This window comes from Tiliqua scincoides, chromosome 16 (assembly GCF_035046505.1).
Source record: "Tiliqua scincoides isolate rTilSci1 chromosome 16, rTilSci1.hap2, whole genome shotgun sequence".
Taxonomy (NCBI): Eukaryota; Metazoa; Chordata; class Lepidosauria; order Squamata; family Scincidae; genus Tiliqua; species Tiliqua scincoides.
The window spans coordinates 6,517,191-6,537,284 of NC_089836.1; the positions used below are offsets into that span (position 1 = coordinate 6,517,191).

Here is a 20,094-nt window from a genome sequence, read left to right on the forward strand (position 1 = left end):
ATCCTCGCTCCTGCCACTTCCTGTGCAAGCCCTTGCAACAGTAGCCAGCCAGCCAGCAGCGCTGCTCCGCGGAGAGGGGCTGGGAGCAGGCAGCAGAGAGAGATCGGGGGGGATCAGGCGCCCCCTTGGCCGCTGAGCGCCCCTTCCTCCTTCTCCCTCCCCCCACATCTGCAGCACCCCGTCTCCCAGCTGGCAGCCATGGGGCAGAACGACCTGATGGGCACCGCGGAGGATTTCGCAGACCAGGTGGGTGTGGGCCCCCTGCCCCCTCCTTCCCGCCCCCCAGAATGGGAAGCCCCCCTGCACATGGTGGGGGGGGGCTGCATCTCTCCTCCCTTCCTGCATATTGCCTGGTTCACTGGAAGCTCTTTGGAGATCTTGCCAAGAAAAGGGGGGGGATGCATTCTCTCCTTGTGTTGAGGGGATCTACCCCCTATAAGGGGATCTATGAGTGGGATGTACCCTAAAAGGAACCTCGGATCCTCTTTTTCCCCTCCACTGTAAAGCGGGACGGACACACACCCACAAAACACACACAGGGGCCTCACTGAAAAATGCCAGGAGGGTTTCTTTTGGGAGGCCCCGAGTGCAAGCCTAGGCGTGTCTACTCAGAAGTAAGTCCCATTGTCTTCAGAGGGGCTTACACGCCCAGGAAAAGCATGTTGTGTAGGATTGCAGCCAGTAGGTCTGTGATCAGGCCCCTTACACACTAATCACTGCAAGGCTTTGGGGGGCGGGGTGTGTGTGTGTGTGTGTGTGTGTGTGTGTGTGTGTGAGGGTGCCAAGACCTGAACTTGCTTCCTCCTTTGTCAAATGATGCCTGGGGTAGGCTGCGATTGATAACCACCCCAGGATGCCATCTGATCAATATGGCAAGGGGCTGATTTCCTGTCAAAGAGACACAACTATTGATATTTATGGGAGAGGGGATTGATTTCAGATGTCTTTTCCTGCTGGTTAGTTAAGGGTCTTCCTCTCTCTAGCTCTGGAGGGTGACTTTCTTAAGGATATCTTGTGATATCCATGTGTTAGTAGATTAGAGGCCTGATCTCTACCTTACCCCCCCACCTAATGGAGGGTCAGAGACAGAAATTTTGCACATGTGACTGACGCTCACAAATATACCTGTGCATCTTTTAAAGAGCTGGGGGTTCAAGAATCGGTAACCTTTAAAGGGCTAACTTTCCATCCTTCCTGCACAAATATATATTTAAATACCCCTGGGGTTGAAAGCAAAAAGCCCCCAAACTTTCTCCCTCTGCCACCATCTGTCTGAATGAATGAAACTCTCTCGGTTTCCTTGCTAGGGACGTCATCTCCTTCCTTATTGTAACTGGATCGGTTAAGAGAGGCCTAAGCGGGCAGGGGGGAGAAAGTTTAGAAAGTCTCACAGGGTTTTGCTGGTATCCTTTTCAAAAGAGAACATGTTGGGGGGGGGACTTGGGTTGTACACAAGGGGAGATGGCAGTGCGGAGACAGCTGGAGAAACGGCCTTGCTTGCTTTCCATTAAGGTGTGTCAATGGAAGGGAGCTTTTTGGAACAAAAAAGGCAACCTGGCATTATCCCTCCTAATCTGGTCTAAAGTGCCTTGGCCAGAGGCTTATCAAGCCAGAAGACAGTTGTGTGTAGAGCTGAGATGTAGCACTAGAGACAGGCAATGATTTAAGCTGCTTTGTATTTCGGGAGTATGGCAAAGGAGCTAGCCTTTTATTCCACCCGGTGCCAGGTTAGCTGGGGCAATGACCTGCACAGAGTCCCCTGTTGATTTATCTGTCTGTCCCCTGATGGCACAGTGGCTGTGACTTCTGCTATCATTGACTGATGGTCCAGGGCTATACCAGGTTAAACGGGATTTGGGCGTCTAAGGGCCCCGTCCTATCCGACTTCCCAAGTCTGTTGCAGCCATAATGCAGACCTAAAATAAAAGAACAAATGTTCCCTTACCTTGAGTGCCCCCCCCACAGGATGCAGCACACACCCTGCTGGCAGGGTTGCATCAGCATGGGAAAGTTGGGTAGGATTGGGCCCTAAGTTTTGCAACAGCTCCATAAATATTCAAGAGGAGATTTGATGTGTTCTGCCTGTGCATCTGCTGCCCAGTTTACCAAGACTGTTTTCTGTGTGTTTTAATTCCCAAGAGGCTGTTTACCAAAGTTGGAAGAAATTGCTTCTGAAAGCCTTTATTCTCCAGGAGATATTTCTGCCTCTCCCAGAGGAACTTTAAGTAGAAGGACTTTAAATAACCTTATATATTTATTCATTGGATTTTAACAAGGTGTGGCTTCTTAACTTACTGCTCTGTGGACAGGATTCTCCAGTGGCAGGCTGATGGACCCTTGACCTGAAGCTGGGCATGCACATTTGGGAGGGGGCTTTGCAGGGAGAAGACCCTGGGTTCGAGCCTCGAGGTCAGGCAGAGGAAAAGTTCCTGCTTGGAACCTGGAGAGCTGCTGCCAGTGTTTGCTGACCATACAGTTGGCCCTTGGTATCTGCAGGGGATTGGTTATCCACGACCCCCTGTAGATACCAAAATCCACAGGTACGTGAATCTGCAGGGAGCCAGGGTCTGGCGCTGCAAACACTCACCTGTTAGGTGTGTTCACCCATTTGACCAGGCTTCTATAAAGCCCTCAACTCCAGCAGTGGTGATGGACTATAGACTCCAGGCTGGCTTGAGTGCTTTGCAAATACCTTGTCATTTAATTGCAAACCAGCTATGAGGGTTTCTGAAGATGAGTAACCCTTCTGCCAACTTCACCCCCCCCACTGTTCTCCCCCCTACACCCCCTCCCAGCTTGACAATTATATACCATGACAAGATCAAAATCATACCTCTGGAAGTGAAAAGAGTGGACCAAATCAGCAGCCGAGCTGAGTATTTGTGAGATATTTGCATAGCCGGCGTGCTGTCGAAGGGGTGAAAAAGGCTTCAGAAACCTCTAATCTAGGATGTAATTGACGCTTGGGGTGGTGGAATTATACGTGCTGGCAGAAACACACATTTATTTAAAATAAAGAAGAACCCTTCTAACCCTCCCAAGCAGTTACTGATCTGTTTTTTAAAAAATCTCCAAACAACCCAAAGGCTGCAATCCTACCCACGCTTACCCAGGAGCAAGCCCCATTGACTATCATTGTTAAAAGCATAGATACAGACGTTTCCCCAAATGCACTCACATACCATGGTAACATCAATTCTAAAATATTAAAAATAAAATACACTTTAAAATGAACCTTAAATGGGCTGACAAACCCACCTAGTGGGTCCCAACTCACTGTTTGAGGAAACACTGTTCAATATACAGCAGCTTCCAACATCTACAGGGTAAGTCTGGCTGAGCAGTCAGTCTTGCCCCCTTGCTATGATGTTTTGGGTGAGCTATCCTCTTTAAAAAAAATATATATTTTAGATACCCTGTATGAATGCTTTTCCATGTATCTGTTTATTCGTTGCCTTCTTGATTAAAGATATTGTTTTAATCTGTCGAATTTGCTTCAGAAATGGAGGGGCGGGGTGAATGACATCCCAGGACACAGCCAATCAGTGCTGTGCATGGGCAGCTTCTCCCTTTCTTCTTCTAAAAGACAGGGCTGTTGGTTCTTCAGGGAGAGGCCCCGGTTCATTTGAACTGAACACAGCAAGGATGATTCCAAGACGGTCCTGCCGCTGTCTGAATGCAGTGCCTCTCTTTCCCTTAAGATTGGCTTGCCATTCTTATAGCCTCATTAGCGACCAACAAACCAGCGCTAATTCCTTCAGCTGCCCGTGTTAATAACTTGGCTCAGGAGAAGGGAAGCCTGCTGTCATAGTCTTTCCAATAGCTTGATTTCCTTAATGCATTTCCACTTGCCCTCCCTCCCCAGGTGCTCTTATTCACAGGTTCAGTAGAGAATTAGCAGTGTCAAGGGGGGGGAATCATGCTTTTTTTGATCCGTGCACACCTGTAAAAGTCACCATAGCCCTTATATATTTGGATTTTTTCCCAGTTCTGGTAATTATACCTGGCAGGTACGGACACCTGGAATAGTTAAGCGTCAGTACCTACCAATTGCAAACAGGCATTGTCATCATGGTGATTAAGCTTGCTTGCCTGGCAGTGCAATTGCCAAAGACCACAAATATCCCTCTCTCTCTCTTGCTCGCTGCATATGTAAATTGGCTTCACATGAGAAGGCTTTTGCAGAATCAAGTGGCATGGGTTTTTTTTCCCCCTGGACTGTACCACTTCAGGGTGTTAGAATCGACGCACGGTGGGGTTGTCTGGTGAAATGGATTGGCAGGAGATTTTAGGACCGGCAAAAGGAGGTTTTGCGCAACACATAATTAGTCTGTGGAATGCACTGCCACAAGATATGGTGAAGGCCACACTCCCTTTTTAAAGCTGTCTAGGAGGTTTAAAGATGAATGCAAGAAGCCATTTTTACTCTTAGTCCATTGTTGGCCCAGGCAGGCAGCAACAGATGAACCCACCCATGGTTCAGATGGGTCTTTCCCAGCATTACTCGGGGATGCTGCCAGAATGTGATCCTGGGATCTTTTAAATGCAGAGCATGTGATCAACCCCACAGCTGCTGTCCTTCCTCTCCCCCCTTTTTCTCCAGATTTCTCTTTCACTTCCTCTCTTCCTGAAGCCTCTTGTCTCAGTCCCTCCCCAGAAAAACAAAGTAGCTGATATGCAAAATTTTGATTCCTTAAGCCTTTAAAAAACATGTCTGTCTTGGTCTGTTCACAGGTTACTGTCAGAAACAAGGGCTGCTCTTTGAATTTTTTCCCACCTGTTATGCCGCTTGGTTGAACTTAATCCTAACTAAATGACCCGTAGCTTCAGCTGCAATGGGGCAATTCAATTTTGCACCTCTCCTCCTTCCCTATAAAAACAGGCTGGGTGGGATGTTTGAACTCCAAATGGAGAATGATGTTGCAAGTGTGCGCACCAAATTCCATTGCCAATATGTCAGTGCCCAAAGCAAACGCTGCAGCCATCCACATGGACAATGTTTAAGATCACAGAGCTCTTAGGTCACCTCTGCTATTGTGTTTTCTCCTGGCAGTTCTTGCGAGTGACGAAACAGTATCTCCCGCACGTGGCCCGCCTCTGCCTTATCAGTACCTTCCTCGAAGACGGCATCCGTATGTGGTTTCAGTGGAGCGAGCAGAGGGACTACATTGACGCCACGTGGAGTTGTGGCTATGTCCTGGCCTCCATCTTCGTGTTCCTAAATCTCTTTGGGCAGTTAAGTAAGTGGCACAAGGTGCTTGAGGCCATTGGTGGTCAGTGCACGGCTCGTGGGAAAGGGGCAAAAGACCAATCAAGGGTGTAGACCAGTGGTTCCCAAACTTAACTGGAACGTTTCGCCTGTTTCTACTGAGTGCCACCATCTTGGCTCTCAAGCCCCTCGGGGCAGGGCCTGCGGTTCCCGCGCTGTGTAAAAGCATCGTGTATGTTGACTGTGCTATAGCAGGTAAGAAGTGTAGTTAATTTGGCTTTGCCCCGTTCCTTTTCTCAGGTGGCTGCATCTTGGTACTGAGTAGGAACTTTGTCCAATATGCCTGCTTCGGGTTATTTGGGATTATAGCATTACAGGTAAGCATCAGGTAAGCGTTACCTGATCCAGCAGACTTTGCCAGAAAGGTTCCGCGTGTGAAAGAATTACAGCTGAAAAATAAGGAAGGTCAATGGGAGAGGATGGGTTCCAGTATTCCAAGGCTTAATTGTCTTTGTTTCCTTCTCTAGACAATTGCGTACAGCATTCTATGGGACCTGAAGTTTCTGATGAGGTACGTCCCAGTATTAAGCACCAGCTTCATTTGTCCCCATTTATTCCATGTTTACTTCTAACCGCGGTAACAGTGAGAGTGGAGGGAGAATGGGCCAGTGGGATAAGTATCTTCAACTCTGTGAGCTGCCCCAATTTGTCAGCCACGGCCTGATCCACGGCGCACAGCTGCGGGGGGCGGTTTTGGCAGGAAAAGCAGCCCACAGCCGTCACCCACTGCCAAAAATTGCCCTACAGCCAGGCTCCTATGCTCTTCCCCACATAGGAGGGGAGAATGAGCCCTATAGTTGTCCAGCTGCTGGGGGGGGAGCTACCCCATTTTCTGCCCCAACACAGACGACAGTCGGGGTGCCCCAGCAGGATGACCACAGTCCTTCTCCTCACAACTTGTTTAGTAGCAAAAGAAGGGCCAAAAGCCCAGAAAAATCCGTTTTGAAGGTTGGGTAAGCTGACCAAGAAAAAGCCCAACCTCCTGTGCCTAGAGGCAAGGGCAGTCTGGGGAATGGAGAGAGTCCCTTCCCTCAGGAGGACTGCCTGCCTGAGAGGAAGGAGCTTCCCACATGTCAAGGACTGACCCTGCCATGGAGATTCCACCAGAGAACTGACCAATTACTTACTGACTAAATAAATAATTTTGTTAAGGGGGGGGGGTGACACCAACCCTGCTGATGCCAGTACTTTTAGGCTGTGCATATGTTATGTTGGCAACCTTCCGTCTCGAAAGACTATGGTATCGCGCTCTGAAAGGTGGTTCTGGAACTGGCGAAGTTGGAGTGTCCTCTCCAGTGCGCGAAGCCTGGGTAAAGAAGGTATGGAGGATAGGCTGTTACCCAAGCAGCAAATCCCCCCTCTCCACGTCGCTGGAATGATCCAATGGAAAGGCAGAAGCCAATACGGTTGGTTCCAGCGGCGTCGCAGGAGTTGCCAGAGCGTGACTGTATACAGCCACGAACTGCCTCAGGGACTCCGGCTCCTGAATTTGCCTCGAGGTTGACTCCTGAAGCCTTTTCCACAACTGGATGTAGCCACAAGGCAGTGGAGGTTTGCATATGATACTGTTGTTTATTCTGTATGGTCTGGTACAGGAGGAGGTGACAGTCCCTTGTGGGGGTGATGCATTGAGCTCTCACACCAGGGGATGCAAGCCATATAGTGACACCTCTGGGTACGGGACGTATTTGGCACAAGCACTCCGCAGATCTCTCCGTCACACAGGTGGCAGCCTCAGGCCAACAAAACAAACATCTTGCATGTGTGATTTTTAACTGTCGCCCTCCGTCATCCACAGGAACCTTGCTCTTGGGGGCGGTTTGCTGCTTCTGCTGGCTGAGTCGCGGTCGGAAGGGAAGAGCATGTTTGCCGGGGTGCCCACCATGCGGGAAAGCTCCCCGAAGCAGTACATGCAGCTGGGCGGACGGGTGCTGCTCGTCCTCATGTTTATGACGCTGCTCCATTTCGACATTAGTTTCTTTTCAGTAAGTGACTGTCTTTTTGTTTTTTAAAGACCAGTAACTTTCAGATAATTGCATCTGAATCTGGGTGAAGGACTGTGTTTGAGGGCGGGCACCACCTCTGGCAGCTCCAGTTAAAACGGTCTTAACCTCTGGGCCAACCGTTTCATAGCTGTGGAGGCGCTAGTACGGGTTTAGCAACAAAGAAAGAAATGTACAGTGGGCCCTTGATATTCACAGGGAATCCCTTCCAGGTCCCCCCACAGATACCACACTGCAGCTGGAGGATCTTGGAGGACCTCCTGGACACTACCAAAAGTGCTTTCTGGCCATGTCCAGGAGGTCCTGTAAGGCCCTCCAGCTGTGGGCTCTGCATCAGTGAATACTGAAATCTGCAGATGCCAAGCTCTGCAGATGATAAGGAGGCCCCTCTAGATTCATCTGCTTACCCCCCCAGTTTCTCTTCCTGCTCATCTATTCCCAGTTCAAGCTGCCATAATGCTCCCAGGGTAACTGGAACAGGAAGTGGGTAATTATCCCCTTCATATTTATTGGGGATAAATATATGAATATAGAATTCATATTCTAGGGAGGCTGAAAGAAGACCCTCTGTAAAACCCTTTAATTCTGAGTGGAGATGGCAGTGATTCCCAAACTATCAGGACCTGCGATGCCCCCCCCCGCCCCGTGCAGCAAATGTGACTCCAGGAAGTGACTGCCTTTTCTCCTTCTTGCCGCCTCAGATTATCCAAAATATCGTGGGCACAGCCTTGATCATCCTGGTGGCCATCGGCTTCAAGACCAAGTTGGCGGCCTTGACCCTGGTCATCTGGCTCTTGGCCATCAACGTCTACTTCAACGCCTTCTGGACCATCCCGGTCTACAAGCCGATGCACGACTTCCTCAAGTACGATTTCTTCCAGACCATGTCCGTCATCGGTGGTCTCCTCCTTGTGGTGGCTCTCGGCCCCGGTGGTGTCTCGATGGACGAGAAGAAAAAAGAGTGGTAGATGGGTGGGGGGGGGGAAGAGAACCAACACATCATCTCAGAGTCTGGGGACTGAACATGGATTTAATGGGAGAAAGGAAAAAAACTGCCAGCATCTTAATTACATGTGCCTCCATTCCCTTGTTTAAAGGCACAGCTTCCTTTTATTTTTGAAAATTCAGCTGTGTTTGGTTTTCTTTCCCGTTTACAACCGCACTGATAATCCAATACCAGGTTATTCTTCAGCATCAAGGGATATCCACGCAGGGTCACTCTTTCTCTCTTGTAATTTCCCCCAAATTTGATGATGATGCTGGTTTGCCAAACAGAGTGGGCACCAAACCCCCACTGCCTTTCACTTCCTTGATGGCTTTTTTTTTTTAAAAAAAAGGTTTTTTAAAACTACTGTGATCAGATACCCTGTTGTATACTTTTCAGTGTGATGGTGGTTCCGTTTTTATTTTTATTTCTTTTTGTTTAAACGTTCTTCTTGTAATTAAACAGAGTCACTTCCCAGTTGGAGAGCCGGTCAAGCCAAGTGATGGATGCTAGCACCCTGCATGGAATATATTGTATTTTTTTTTAAGACAAGCCACACAGTTGCAGTACCCAGAGATGCTTCTCCCTAGAGCAGTGGTTCCCACACATTTTAGCACTGGGTGGGACCCACTTTTGAAAGTGACATTCCATCAGGATCCACCTACCTTTACAAGACTTTTTAAAAAAAAGGTGATACAGAAATATTTTTACTTACAATACTTTATATTTAATTGTAAAAAAAAAACAACCCAATCCATTTCTCATAATGAGGCAGTCCTAATGAACAGCCTCAAGGCTTGAGAGGCTTACTTATATGCCCCAGCCCTCACCTGCCCACACTACCTGTCATGGACAGACTTGGAAACAAAAGACACTCCAACCTTTTGTCTTTGTACATTTACACAGGCTTGCAAACTGCAGGAGCTTAGCTGTTTGCAGGGCTATTAGCACCTATCTTGCAAACTCTGGGAGTTCAGCTCTTTGTAGTGCAGTTAGCGGCAACCTGATTTTTGAATAGCCTTAGGGCTTGAGGCAATGAGTTATCTTTCCATCGCCCGTGTTTCCATTAGAAGCTCTGTGGGACCCACCAGAAATAGGGTCATGACACACCAGGAGAGTCTCAACTCAGTTTGAGAAACACTGCCCTAGAGGGAGAGGCAGGTGAGAGTACCTAAAATAGCTGTATCTTTCTCCAAGTTAGGAAAAAGCTTCGTAGTGGTGGTGTCAAAGGGAAATAGAGCTGCTGGTGAACAGAATGACTCCACTAAAATTACTTGCAGGCAAGACAGTTTAAATTCTGCCCCCTGTTAATGCTGCTTCTTCAAACCCACTTTGTCTGAAAGCGTACAGAGAGCTGGTACAGCGTAGTGGAGAAGAGACGGAGCTAAAAATGGGCCTTCCCTAATCCGATTGCTATATATACCATTAACATTAATGAACCATTAAGGGTTCTACAAGTAGGCTACTTCTGAAGGCCAGATGGAAGGGGGTGGCCACAGTATATAGCAGTCTTGTCTGTGTGCTTCCAGGGGCATCTGGTGGGCCACTGTGAGAAGCAGGACTAAATGGGCCTTTGGCATGATCCAGTGGAGTTCTTCTGATGTTGTAGGGCCACCTTCGTCCTGGGACAACTAGGAAAGCACTGGCATATACACACAGCAGTTCAATGGTGTAATTTATTCAGGATGAGACCTCCACCTGGACAGATCTCCAGTCAGCTTCTCTGCCAAGCCAAAGCTCGGCCCTTATTTGCTATTAGTACCTTTGCAAAACCGTTTGGGCTTTCTGTGCTTGCTTTTGAACTTCTTCTTGAGGGAGGCTGCTTGCTTCTGCAACAAAAGAAATTTCACGTAAGCACAAATATGTAGAAAACCATCATGGGATGCTGGACTTTTTTCTTTTTTTTTAAAAGAAAGCTTCTAGACCTCATGGGGAAAAAAAATCTTGAAATATGAATGTCTGTCCATTGGGCTTTCTAGCAATTAGGGGCTGGAATCATTCTACATCGCATACTATCCCGCTCCACAGAATCTTGACACAAGCAAAGTTCTGCTTAAGAGCAGGAGGGATATTTACCACCCCTCAGACTGGTAGGAGCAAGGTTTATATCTCATCCTGGTCTTCCTCCTCCCTGCCAGCTTCTCACAGGCCCTGGCCTTTCAGATCGGCACACTTCTGGTAGCAACCTTTTATCCCTGACCTCTTAATCCTTTAAATCAGTGGCTCCCAAACTTACCTGGACCACAGTGCCCCCACACCATCCAGGTGCTGCTGAAATCTTATGAGATCCAAGACGGCACAACCCAAATGTCACAAGGTTTGATGAGACTCAAGATAGTGGCACCAAAAAATTCATGAGATTTGGGTGCCACCATCTTGGATCTGACCAAATCTTGCAAGATCCTGGATGGTAGACCCAAATTGCACAAGATTTCAGTGTGGCCATCTTGGATCTCACAAGGTTGTGGAGATCCAAAATGGTGGCACCCAGGGGAACAGGGGAAAGCAAGCTCCAGGGTTTCTTCGGTCCACCTTATAGCTGAAGCCACTCCAGCTCTCCTCAACACCTGTCAGATTTCATTGTCTACATGTCTCCTTACAACACCCTACAAGGGCTGGCATCCAATCACAGCCTTGGGGCAAATCACCGCTATTTCATCAGTGTAGAACTTGAGCCTTACCTTTCCCCTCTTGGTACCCGTTGGTGCATCAACGTCCATCGCCTCACTCCCTTCCCCGCGTAAGCCACCATTCTCCATCGCTGGCTCCACAACCTCTTCGTCGCTGTCTGTCGTTAAGCCCTCGCCACCTTCTTTGCCTGCTGGACTTTTTTCTGGGAAAAGCTCAGCTAAACGCACAAGACAAACACTTATATTAAAACTGCACATGGCTCGACTCCAATTCTAGCCAAGTACAACTGTATTCATGAATCTAGGTACGTGCGTGTCCCGAGAGGAACACACTGGTCTTCAAGGCAGAGAATAAGGCAATTTTCAGAATCACCATTTTTAGAGCAAGTATTTAGCCCCATAAACATGAAATGACGCTCAGAAATCAAGCCAAAACAGGACAGGTTTCCAGGAGGTGGTTCAACTATAGCTGAACCTTTGTCTCACCTCACCTGCTTAAAAAAAGAACATATATTCCCTATAGCTTAATAAGGTTTAGGTTATGTCTTAACTGTTTAGAGTTATCAAATGTTTACTTCCTTTTTCATTTAAAAGGTTTCTACCCTGCCTGTTTCTATCCTGCGAGACAGAATTTGCAAGGCAGCTCCTGAGTGGTGGATTTAGACACACATATAAACTGCAGAGATTCAAGGGAAGAAAAAAAGCACAGGAACCAGCCTGTCCCTGCAGCTAAAACAAATGTTTTTGCAGCATGTGGGGGGGCAGTCACCAGGCAGGATAAATTGAGAGATTTCTGTGACTGGCCCTGCACCCCCCCCCACCCAGGCAGTTGTTTAGTGGTGGTGCCCCCTGTAAGAATTCCAAGGCTGGGGAATGTGTCAAACAGAGAGGGAGGGAGTTCTAATGAAGGTTTCACTTGCACCACAAATGCACAGTGGACTCTTTTTATCCGCAGGCTTGGCATCTGCGGGTTTCAGTATCCGTGGATGCCGAGTCTGTGGCTGAAGGGCCTCGCAGGAACTCCCAGATGTGACCAGAAAAGTGCCTTCTGGTCAAATCCTTTGAGGTGGAATTTGGTATCTGCAGGGGTGGCGGTCGTAGAATGGATCCCCCTGTGGATAGTGACAGCCCAATGTACTTCCCTTTCCTGTATCTGTACCACATCACAGCCTGCAAGAAAGGTTCCCATCCAGCAGTACCAGGTTCAACCAAGACTCCCCCCCCACACACACACAGTTTCTCCCTCCTCTGTGCCCACCTGGGTACAAGTCGCTCATGCTGTCGTCCGTTTCCCCTCCATCCTCATCACTGGAGGGGGGCTCCCAGAATTCCCCCTTCCGCCGAGGCTTCCTGCTCCCCTCTGCCTGATCGCCTGCCTGTCGCCGCTGTTTCCGCTTCTGGAGGAGACAGGCAGGGACAAAATCCACACCTTCTTTTTGACACTCTTCATCTGAGAAGGGAAAAAATCCACTTGGCAAATGGCTCAACATTTCATGGGCCTCTCCAAGAGGGGGAAGGTCAGAAACCAGGTTTGGAGGGAAAGAGAGGTGGTGCTGGCCCGCACTGGGTCAAGAAATATTTCCTTTTGTCTGTACTAACTCTCCTGCCTCTCCATTTTAATGGACGCCCCCAGAGTCTGGTGTTGTGCAAGAGAGAAAAGAACATCCCTCTATTCATCCCCCCTGTGTAATTTTATATGTCTCAATTATGTCCCCCCTTAAGCCCCTTTTTCTAGATCAGGGGTGCTCACACTTTTTTGGCTCGAGAGCTACTTTGAAACCCAGCAAGGCCCAGAGATCTACCAGAGTTATTTTTACAATGTTCGCACCATCATAACATATAACATTTATGTTTACAATGTATGTTTGTGTACCCACTAAGTATAACAGGACTTACTCCTGAGTAGACATGCCTAGGATTAGGCTGTGAGGCTACAATCCTAGCCACACTTACCTGGGAGTAAGCCCCATTGAGTACAATGGACCTTACTCCCGGCGTTTCCTCCCAGAGGCACCTGAAGGGGGGGATCGGCACTTCGCGATCTACTCATTTTGCCTCGCGATCTACCGGTAGATCGCGATCCACCTATTTAGCACCCCTGTTCTAGACTGAAGAGCCCCAAACGCTACCAGTTCTGCACATGACTATTCAAAGGAAGGCCCTGCAGAGAAACCATCACATCCTGCTGGGGTTGTACCGTGATAAAATGTGCTTCACAGAGGTTAAGAAATCAGAGAAGCACAAGCCCTGTAGACCTGCAGGATCAATTGAAAACTTACATCTCTTCAAAGCCTTCTGGTAACGACGCCCTTGGACATGACACAGAACGTGCTCTGGGATTTTGTTGATGTGTCGGAGGGTAAGCTTGCAGAAGAGCTGGTGGCTGGAGAAGGGGGGGGGAACAAGGTAAATACAATGTGGTAGATGAAAAATTCCCACCAAAAAGTTATGCGTGACGACAGATCAGCTCACTGATAAGATCAAAGCAAGGCAATGTTACTTTCTAATGGGCCATTAACCATTAGAACTTCCTGGCACTAAGTGTGGAGAGCTCAAAAAGGGGACAAAATAAAGCCATGGAGAGACTGAGATTGATGTCGGCCAAGGAATGGTTTTGAGGCCAGCTTTAAGCCAACGGGACCAACTGCTCCCAGCTGGGCCCTATGCCAGGATAACCTAGTCTTGCCACCCTAGTGGCAACTTCACATCAAAATGCGCTTTCACGTGCACGTGAAGCACCCGTTTTGACGGCTTTCCATTCTGCCATAAAGATATAAAGCCTATAATGGATTTTATTTATATATCCTGAAGATTCTACAGACCTTGGCTGTGAACCTGGGGCCCTGCAAAAGATGTCTCCAACGGGGCTCCGCAGCCCTGCTCTTGACCCAACACAATCTGATTCTGTAGCACTTCCATCAAATTAATACAGCCATTTTTAACATTTATTATCTCCCAGCACACTGAGAAGGGGTTGAAGTTTTTAGGGCACACCATCTGTTTTTTGACAATTAACAAGGCACAGCAGGTAGCTGGTGGGGGGGGGGCTCACACCCGCCCCAACAGCTCTACTAATAAATTAACTACCCCCAAACTCTTGCAGCACACCTATGGACCATTCACGGCATACCAACTTTGAAAATTGCAGCACTAATGAACGACCAGCGCTACACAGACAGACCCCAGAAGGATACATACGGGTTTTTGGTGCTGGGTACAATGTGCGGCTCGTACTCGCTGTAATCCAGCACTCCAGGAGTCTTGGACAGCCTCAGATATTTCTTGCCAGTAGTGTAGGCTTGGAGCTCGGGTAACCGACATGGCAGCTCGTGGCCGGTCAAGGTGCATCGGACCTGGATGATCAAAACGACAGATTACAATCCAGAAGAGACCTAGTCGATATCCATTTTTCAACAGCAAAAAAGGAAACAACTCTGCGCGTACCCAGAAATTAATTTTTTTAAGCCACTTAATTTAGAAGCAAAAGACACCCTATACGTGCTCAAAGGCATTTCTGTCCTTAGATCCATTAGAAAGAGGGAAAAACAACACCGCTTGTATTCATTTTTGAGAGGGAGCGAGGAAGGCTCAGCAGACACTGAGAGACCTGCGTCCTGCTGTCACTCCCTGGCACCTGGCATTTGGAGACAGCCCACTTTTAGAACAGGAGGCTGCATTTCCCTATCAGGGCTTGTACCCTGTAACAGGCTTCTCCTCCATCAATCTGTCCAACCCCCTTTTCAAGGCATCCAGGCCCGATGCCACCCCACGGGGAGTCCCACAGACTAATGACCCACTGGGCGAGAAAAAAGATATTTCCACAAGCCCCGACACCAAGTCAGGGTTCACAGGTCCCATTTTTCCTTGGCTGTGTCTGGCGTGGTGTCTCTGACATCGCAGCTCCCGGAAACTCCAAGTGAAGTCCCAGTACAGTCAATGGGGCTTCCTCCCAGGGAAGTGTGGCTGGGGAGAGGGGCAGCCCTAGAGCCCAGCTCTATGCCTTACTCAGAGGAGGGTCCCACTAGAGTCAATGGGGCTTCCTCCCAGGGAAGGGTGGCTGGGGGGGCAGCCCCAGTGCTCTGCCTGCCTACTCAAGAGAAGGCCCCACTAGAGTCAATGGGTGGCAGCCCCAGAGAGCGCAGCAGGGCCCTCCCCACTGACCCTGTGCCAGGCAGGCGCCCCTGGCTGGCCCTGGGAGCAGCGCCCACCTTCTTCCCCGGGGGCAGGACACGCAGGCCCGGGTGCTGCTGCAGGAGGCGCTGCAGAGCCGCCTCCTGTTCCCGCTCCTGCTCGCACATGGTGCTCGCGCCAACTGCGTGCGTGTGGGCGTGGCTACGACCGGAGAAGGGAGGGGGAAGTGGAAAGAGCAGCCAATCAGCTCCGGGCTCTTCCCAGGGCCACGTTCTGCTCATAGAGATTGGGTTGCTAGAGAGGCGTGTTAACCGAAAGGCGCCATAGAGCGTTTGGGGGCTAGAGCGGCCTCCTGACCGGAAGTCCCCGAAGTTTGGGGACCCGGAAGAGGGTGCGATGGCTACCTGGGGGCGGTTGCTAGGCGACGCTGTGCTGCGGGGCGGGCTGCGGGGGCAGGTAGGAGTCGGGCCAGGCGGGCGGAGGTCGCGCTGGGGAAGCCTGCTGGCTGGCTGCCCCAAAGGCACAGCAGGAGGGCTGAGGGACTGCCTCAGAGGCCACAGCCCCTGGCAGAGCCCCTGCCTCTGGCCCGGCGTGGTCTGTGGAACTCCCTTCCACAGGATCTGGGGCACCTGGGGGGCCCCCTTGGCCTGACCTTGCAGGGCTCTTCTGGATGCCCAGCAGCGTGTCATTACCCTGCGGAACTCCTTGCTGCAGGACCCGGGGATGGTGCCTGAGGGCCTGGGTGCCTTTCAAGGCAGGCTGGACAGAGTGATGGAGGGAAGAGTCCATCGTGGGCTACAAGCCTGTGGAACTCCCTGCCACAGGACGGGGTAATGGCAATCGAAGGAGTGCCCCTTCGGATGCCCTAAGAGATCAGGCTGGCAGACGAAAACGCAAAGGGTGTGTCTTTGTTTTGTTCCCAGCTCCTGTACTGTTTGGACCGAAACACTTCGAAAGCAGCTTCCGGTCTGTTGAGGCAACATAAAGGTGAGAGATGTTTACGGGTGGGAGTTTACTTGGCGGAGAGAGGCCTGCTGGAACCCATTCTAAATCCAGTTCTCTTTTTCTCTTTCTATAAGTTGTGTTTGCTTATTTATATGTAGTTGTTTTTCGTCCAAAATGTTAATGGAAATACAAGGAGGAGGGAGAGATGCTGGGTGGAATCTGTCGTAGACGACTGGCGAAGTGGGCCACAGAAGGAGCTGAGCCCAGTGATGTTGCACGAGGCTTACAACCAGTGGCCATAGTGTCAATGCACTTTCATGCTCACTGTCCTGGTTCACTTCTTCTGTTCCATTTCTCTGCTTCCCTTTGGGATCGTGGCAAGATTGGCAGTAGCAACCCTGGGACCAAGTTCCTTAGGACCACCTTCTTCCCCCCTAATGGCTGGAATTAGTAGTGAGGGCTAACCACTAGGTTCTCTGCACATACTCATACTGTACCAGCCCACCTGTATTACTGCTGCATATGAAGGAATCTAGTATTACCATCTTCTAAGAGCTTCTTCAGGACTTTTCTCTTGCCTCAAGCTTTTCCCTCTGCTCCTTTTTTCTCAGAGACTTGCCGGAGGCTTAGCACATCCAGAATCTCTACTGCTGCCAAGTCAGGCGAGGATGCTGCGCTCAAGTGGGGCCTCTTCCTCATCCCTGTGGCCACATTCTGCCTTGGCACATGGCAGGTAAGAATGCAAGGGATGATTCACGGGCCTGCCCTCCAGAGATCCTTGCTTGAGAGTTGGGGGAGTGCAGGAGCTGGGAATGCGAAGGATGTTTCATACAGACCCCTTGGTTTGTCACAGCTGTTGAAGGTGCTGATTGTGGAGTCACTTGAAAGCTTTTAGCTGTGTTTTGTTTTAGGGAGGAAACAAGAAGCCTTTTCGATTTTCCCCAAGCATCCTATAAGTGGAACCTGTAAGACTGCATCGTAAACCATGATCATTTCTTGCAGCCTAAATCAAGTGCAGTTCAGGACCCAGCTGCCTTTCAGAGGACCTCATCTAAAGATCAGTGTTAAAATAGCTGCGTTTGCTAACAAGATTTTGGAAGATGCAGGGTGCAGCCTTACACAAGCTTCAGTCCTGAGCAGAGCTGGTATGTCCAGTCTTGCTCCACTCTGGCTGCTTTTGCATTTATCAGGTTCAGCGGAGGAAATGGAAGTTGAAACTGATTGCTGACTTGGAAGCACGAATCACAGCGGAGCCTGTCCCGCTGCCAGCAGAGTAAGTTTGTGAGTGCAGGGTTCGTGTGCACTTTTTATGAATGGATTTGCCACTTTTGCGCTGCTGACATGCTTTGCTTGACATGGAGAGGAACTGATGGGAGAAGCTTTTCCTCTGGAAGTTGTGGTAGAGACAATAAAACAGAACTCAAACTTCCTTGGGCAGCTCCACCTGTGCTTCAGAGTCGTGTCCCTTTCCAATTTCTTGCAGCTACCTGGAGCTGAAGGAGTTGGAGTACAGGCCCGTCAAGGTCCGAGGGTATTTTGACCACACCAAAGAGCTGTATGTCCTCCCACGCTCCCTCGTAGACCCAGAGAAAGAGGCCAGGGATGCCGGCCGGCTGATGTCCAATCCGGAGAGCGGTGCCAACGTCATCACGCCCTTTTACTGCACAGACCTCGGGTGGGTATCAGCTTGGAGGAAATGGCAGTCCTGTTGTCAGCACCAGCTCTGCATTTTCCAATTCTCCACTCTGATGAGATTTTTCCCCTCTTCTCTCCCTTTTGCTCCTTACAGAATCACAATTCTAGTCAACAGAGGTTTTGTCTCCAGAAGGAAAGTGAAGCCTGAGACAAGGTTGAAAGGACAAGTAAGGGCTGCAAGCTGTGGGTGGATTCAGCTGTGCAGTAGCTTTCCCAGGAGCAAGTGGTTCTGTACGCAAGAGAAGCCCTCTTACCACCACCTAGTAGTGGTGTGATGGTATATTTTGAAGTGCAAGAGCTTGTCATGACAAACACACCATCACCCCTAGCCATTCCCTGCAGAGACTACACAACAGCAGAAATCAGCTTGAAATGTCTCCATTAGAGTGTCTGGCCTTTCTGCCAATTTAATTCCAGTTAAATAATTTTAACTTAAATTATTTTAACTTTGCTGTGTTTGATTGAAAGATGTTGCTCATTTCGTCACAAGCCACTGGAGTGGTTATAGTAGTTTTAAATCAAATAATTAAAATCTGGAAGCTAGAATTTAAAAAAAAATCCCAAATAAAGGTATATTAGAGCACTGGCCTATTTGTGGCTACTCAGAAATGTTTGGTAGGACTTACACCCAGGCATATTTGCATAGGATGGTAACCTTAATGTGACATGAACTACACACTGTTGTAGCTCTTGGGAAAAACAGATGCCCTAACCATTAACATGTTCCCCTAGGCAAATTTCTCCATTGGCTCTTGCTAAATATGATGCTTCTTCTCAGCTAAAGCTGCCATTCGACTCTTTCTTTTTAGATCCCAGATGAAATTGAGCTCATTGGTGTGGTGAGGCTGTCGGAAACCCGGAAACCTTTTGTACCGGAGAACAACGTTGAAAGAAACCGTTGGCATTACCGGGATCTGGATGCCATGGCGAGAGTGACGGGCGCGGAGCCCATTTTTATCGACGCAGACAGCAGTAAGTCTCCATAGATTGTTGATACCTGCTGGTTTTCTGGGTCATCTTTTATGGCTTTCCCCATCCTTCTTCTGAGACTACACACAAGGAAGTTCTGCTAGGACAAGATTAGAAGGGGCTGCTTGATTGGACCGTGCGGCCCTGTGCCCCATATTTCACTTGGCATCACCAGTATGTGGCTGAATTCATGGGTTGCAGAAGCAAAGTCGAAGGTCAGCTTGAAAGGGGCAGGCAGACATTCTCGCACAACAGATCTTGCAGGGCAGTTGTTGTCTTATTGGCAAGGACACAGGTTTGGCAAGTCGGAACAACGGTCACTTATTCCTTAAAACCGTTTGTTCCCAATCTTTTGATGCACTTGAATTAAACATATGTACTTCTTTCCCCGGAAGTCTGGCCTTACATCTAATGGCAATTTGCTTGTATCTTGTCTTACCCCCACAGAGAGCACAGTCCCAGGGGGGCCCATTGGAGGCCAAACAAGGGTGACCTTGAGAAATGAGCACCTTCAATATATCATCACCTGGTAAGTGTTATATTTTCAGAAGCAACCATTCACTGCAAGGGCAGAAAGTAAAGTATGGGATGAAGTACAGTTGCCTGGGAACTTGAGAAGTGAGTGGAAGCATCCTGTCTTGTCACCTGAAGGATTAAGCGTCCTGGAAGGTTCATAATGAATCCTGGCTTCAGAATGAACACTGTGGCACGGGGAAGATCAGCCTGGCCCCCACTATACTGGCCACTATAAATTGCAACAGGTAGCAGAGGCCACAAGTCTCTCTTTTATCCACAAGCCAGTTTTGTTTCTGAACCTTGCCAAACTCTGTCCTCTGAATTTGATTCCTGTTGTTCCTTCCCTGCAGGTACGGCTTGTGTGCCGCCACTTCCTATATGTGGTACAAGAAGTTCATTCAGAAGGTCCACCTTTGAGCCTCGCAGCTTCTCCAGGCACGTTCAGCACCACTTTGCTTACAAGAGCAGCAGGTCCATCTCTAAAGGAGTCAGCTTCTCCACAGTGCTCTCTGAGCAAAGGAACTGCCTCCCAGATACTTGCTATACTTCAGGGATTGGACTAGGAGGATAGGCGCAGACTGCAGGAGCTTACCAGAAACCGGCTGTCATGATGCTTCAAACACAAGTTGATTTTTGGACACGTGGGGCAGGGCCTTGAAATTCTAATTTTAAATCCTGGTTTGTAACCAGTGAGAGAGGAAGAGCTGGATGGAAAGCTGAAGCTGGGCTGCCTGTGGCCTTATTTTGGGGAGTGGGAGAAAGATGAATTTTTTTTTGTGATCAGAACTGCATGAAAGAAATCGGTGAACACCCAAGAGTGCAAGGCAGGGGACAGGGGGAATCTGGCATGGTATGGCTCAAAATGTTTGTAATAAGCACCTGAAATCATTGTTTACAAGTAAAGAATCATGAAAACGCTGCAGGTTCCAGTTCTTTACAGTTGGCAAATAT

At 49.1% G+C, this 20,094-nt stretch overlaps 3 protein-coding genes across 3 annotated transcripts; 2 read left to right on the top strand and 1 right to left on the bottom strand.

The window, feature by feature from the left end:
- The first annotated feature begins 5 nt into the window (after nucleotides 1–5).
- SURF4 (surfeit 4) lies at nucleotides 6–8,734 on the top strand. The gene is made up of 6 exons (XM_066610787.1): nucleotides 6–246; nucleotides 5,054–5,240; nucleotides 5,510–5,586; nucleotides 5,737–5,780; nucleotides 7,068–7,254; nucleotides 7,974–8,734. The coding sequence occupies exons 1-6, from the start codon at nucleotides 199–201 to the stop codon at nucleotides 8,238–8,240; spliced, it is 810 nt and encodes a 269-aa protein (XP_066466884.1). The 5' UTR covers nucleotides 6–198; the 3' UTR covers nucleotides 8,241–8,734.
- Nucleotides 8,735–9,915: 1,181 nt separating this feature from the next.
- SURF2 (surfeit 2) lies at nucleotides 9,916–15,215 on the bottom strand. The gene is made up of 6 exons (XM_066610788.1): nucleotides 15,096–15,215; nucleotides 14,086–14,240; nucleotides 13,167–13,270; nucleotides 12,146–12,337; nucleotides 10,939–11,105; nucleotides 9,916–10,086 (listed from the first exon to the last, which is right to left on the bottom strand). The coding sequence occupies exons 1-6, from the start codon at nucleotides 15,183–15,185 to the stop codon at nucleotides 10,003–10,005; spliced, it is 792 nt and encodes a 263-aa protein (XP_066466885.1). The 5' UTR covers nucleotides 15,186–15,215; the 3' UTR covers nucleotides 9,916–10,002.
- A 165-nt stretch (nucleotides 15,216–15,380) lies between these two features.
- Nucleotides 15,381–20,061, top strand: SURF1 (SURF1 cytochrome c oxidase assembly factor). The gene is made up of 9 exons (XM_066610784.1): nucleotides 15,381–15,474; nucleotides 15,942–16,005; nucleotides 16,575–16,696; nucleotides 17,154–17,236; nucleotides 17,447–17,638; nucleotides 17,753–17,825; nucleotides 18,468–18,630; nucleotides 19,075–19,156; nucleotides 19,494–20,061. The coding sequence occupies exons 1-9, from the start codon at nucleotides 15,415–15,417 to the stop codon at nucleotides 19,558–19,560; spliced, it is 906 nt and encodes a 301-aa protein (XP_066466881.1). The 5' UTR covers nucleotides 15,381–15,414; the 3' UTR covers nucleotides 19,561–20,061.
- The last annotated feature ends 33 nt before the right edge of the window (nucleotides 20,062–20,094 follow it).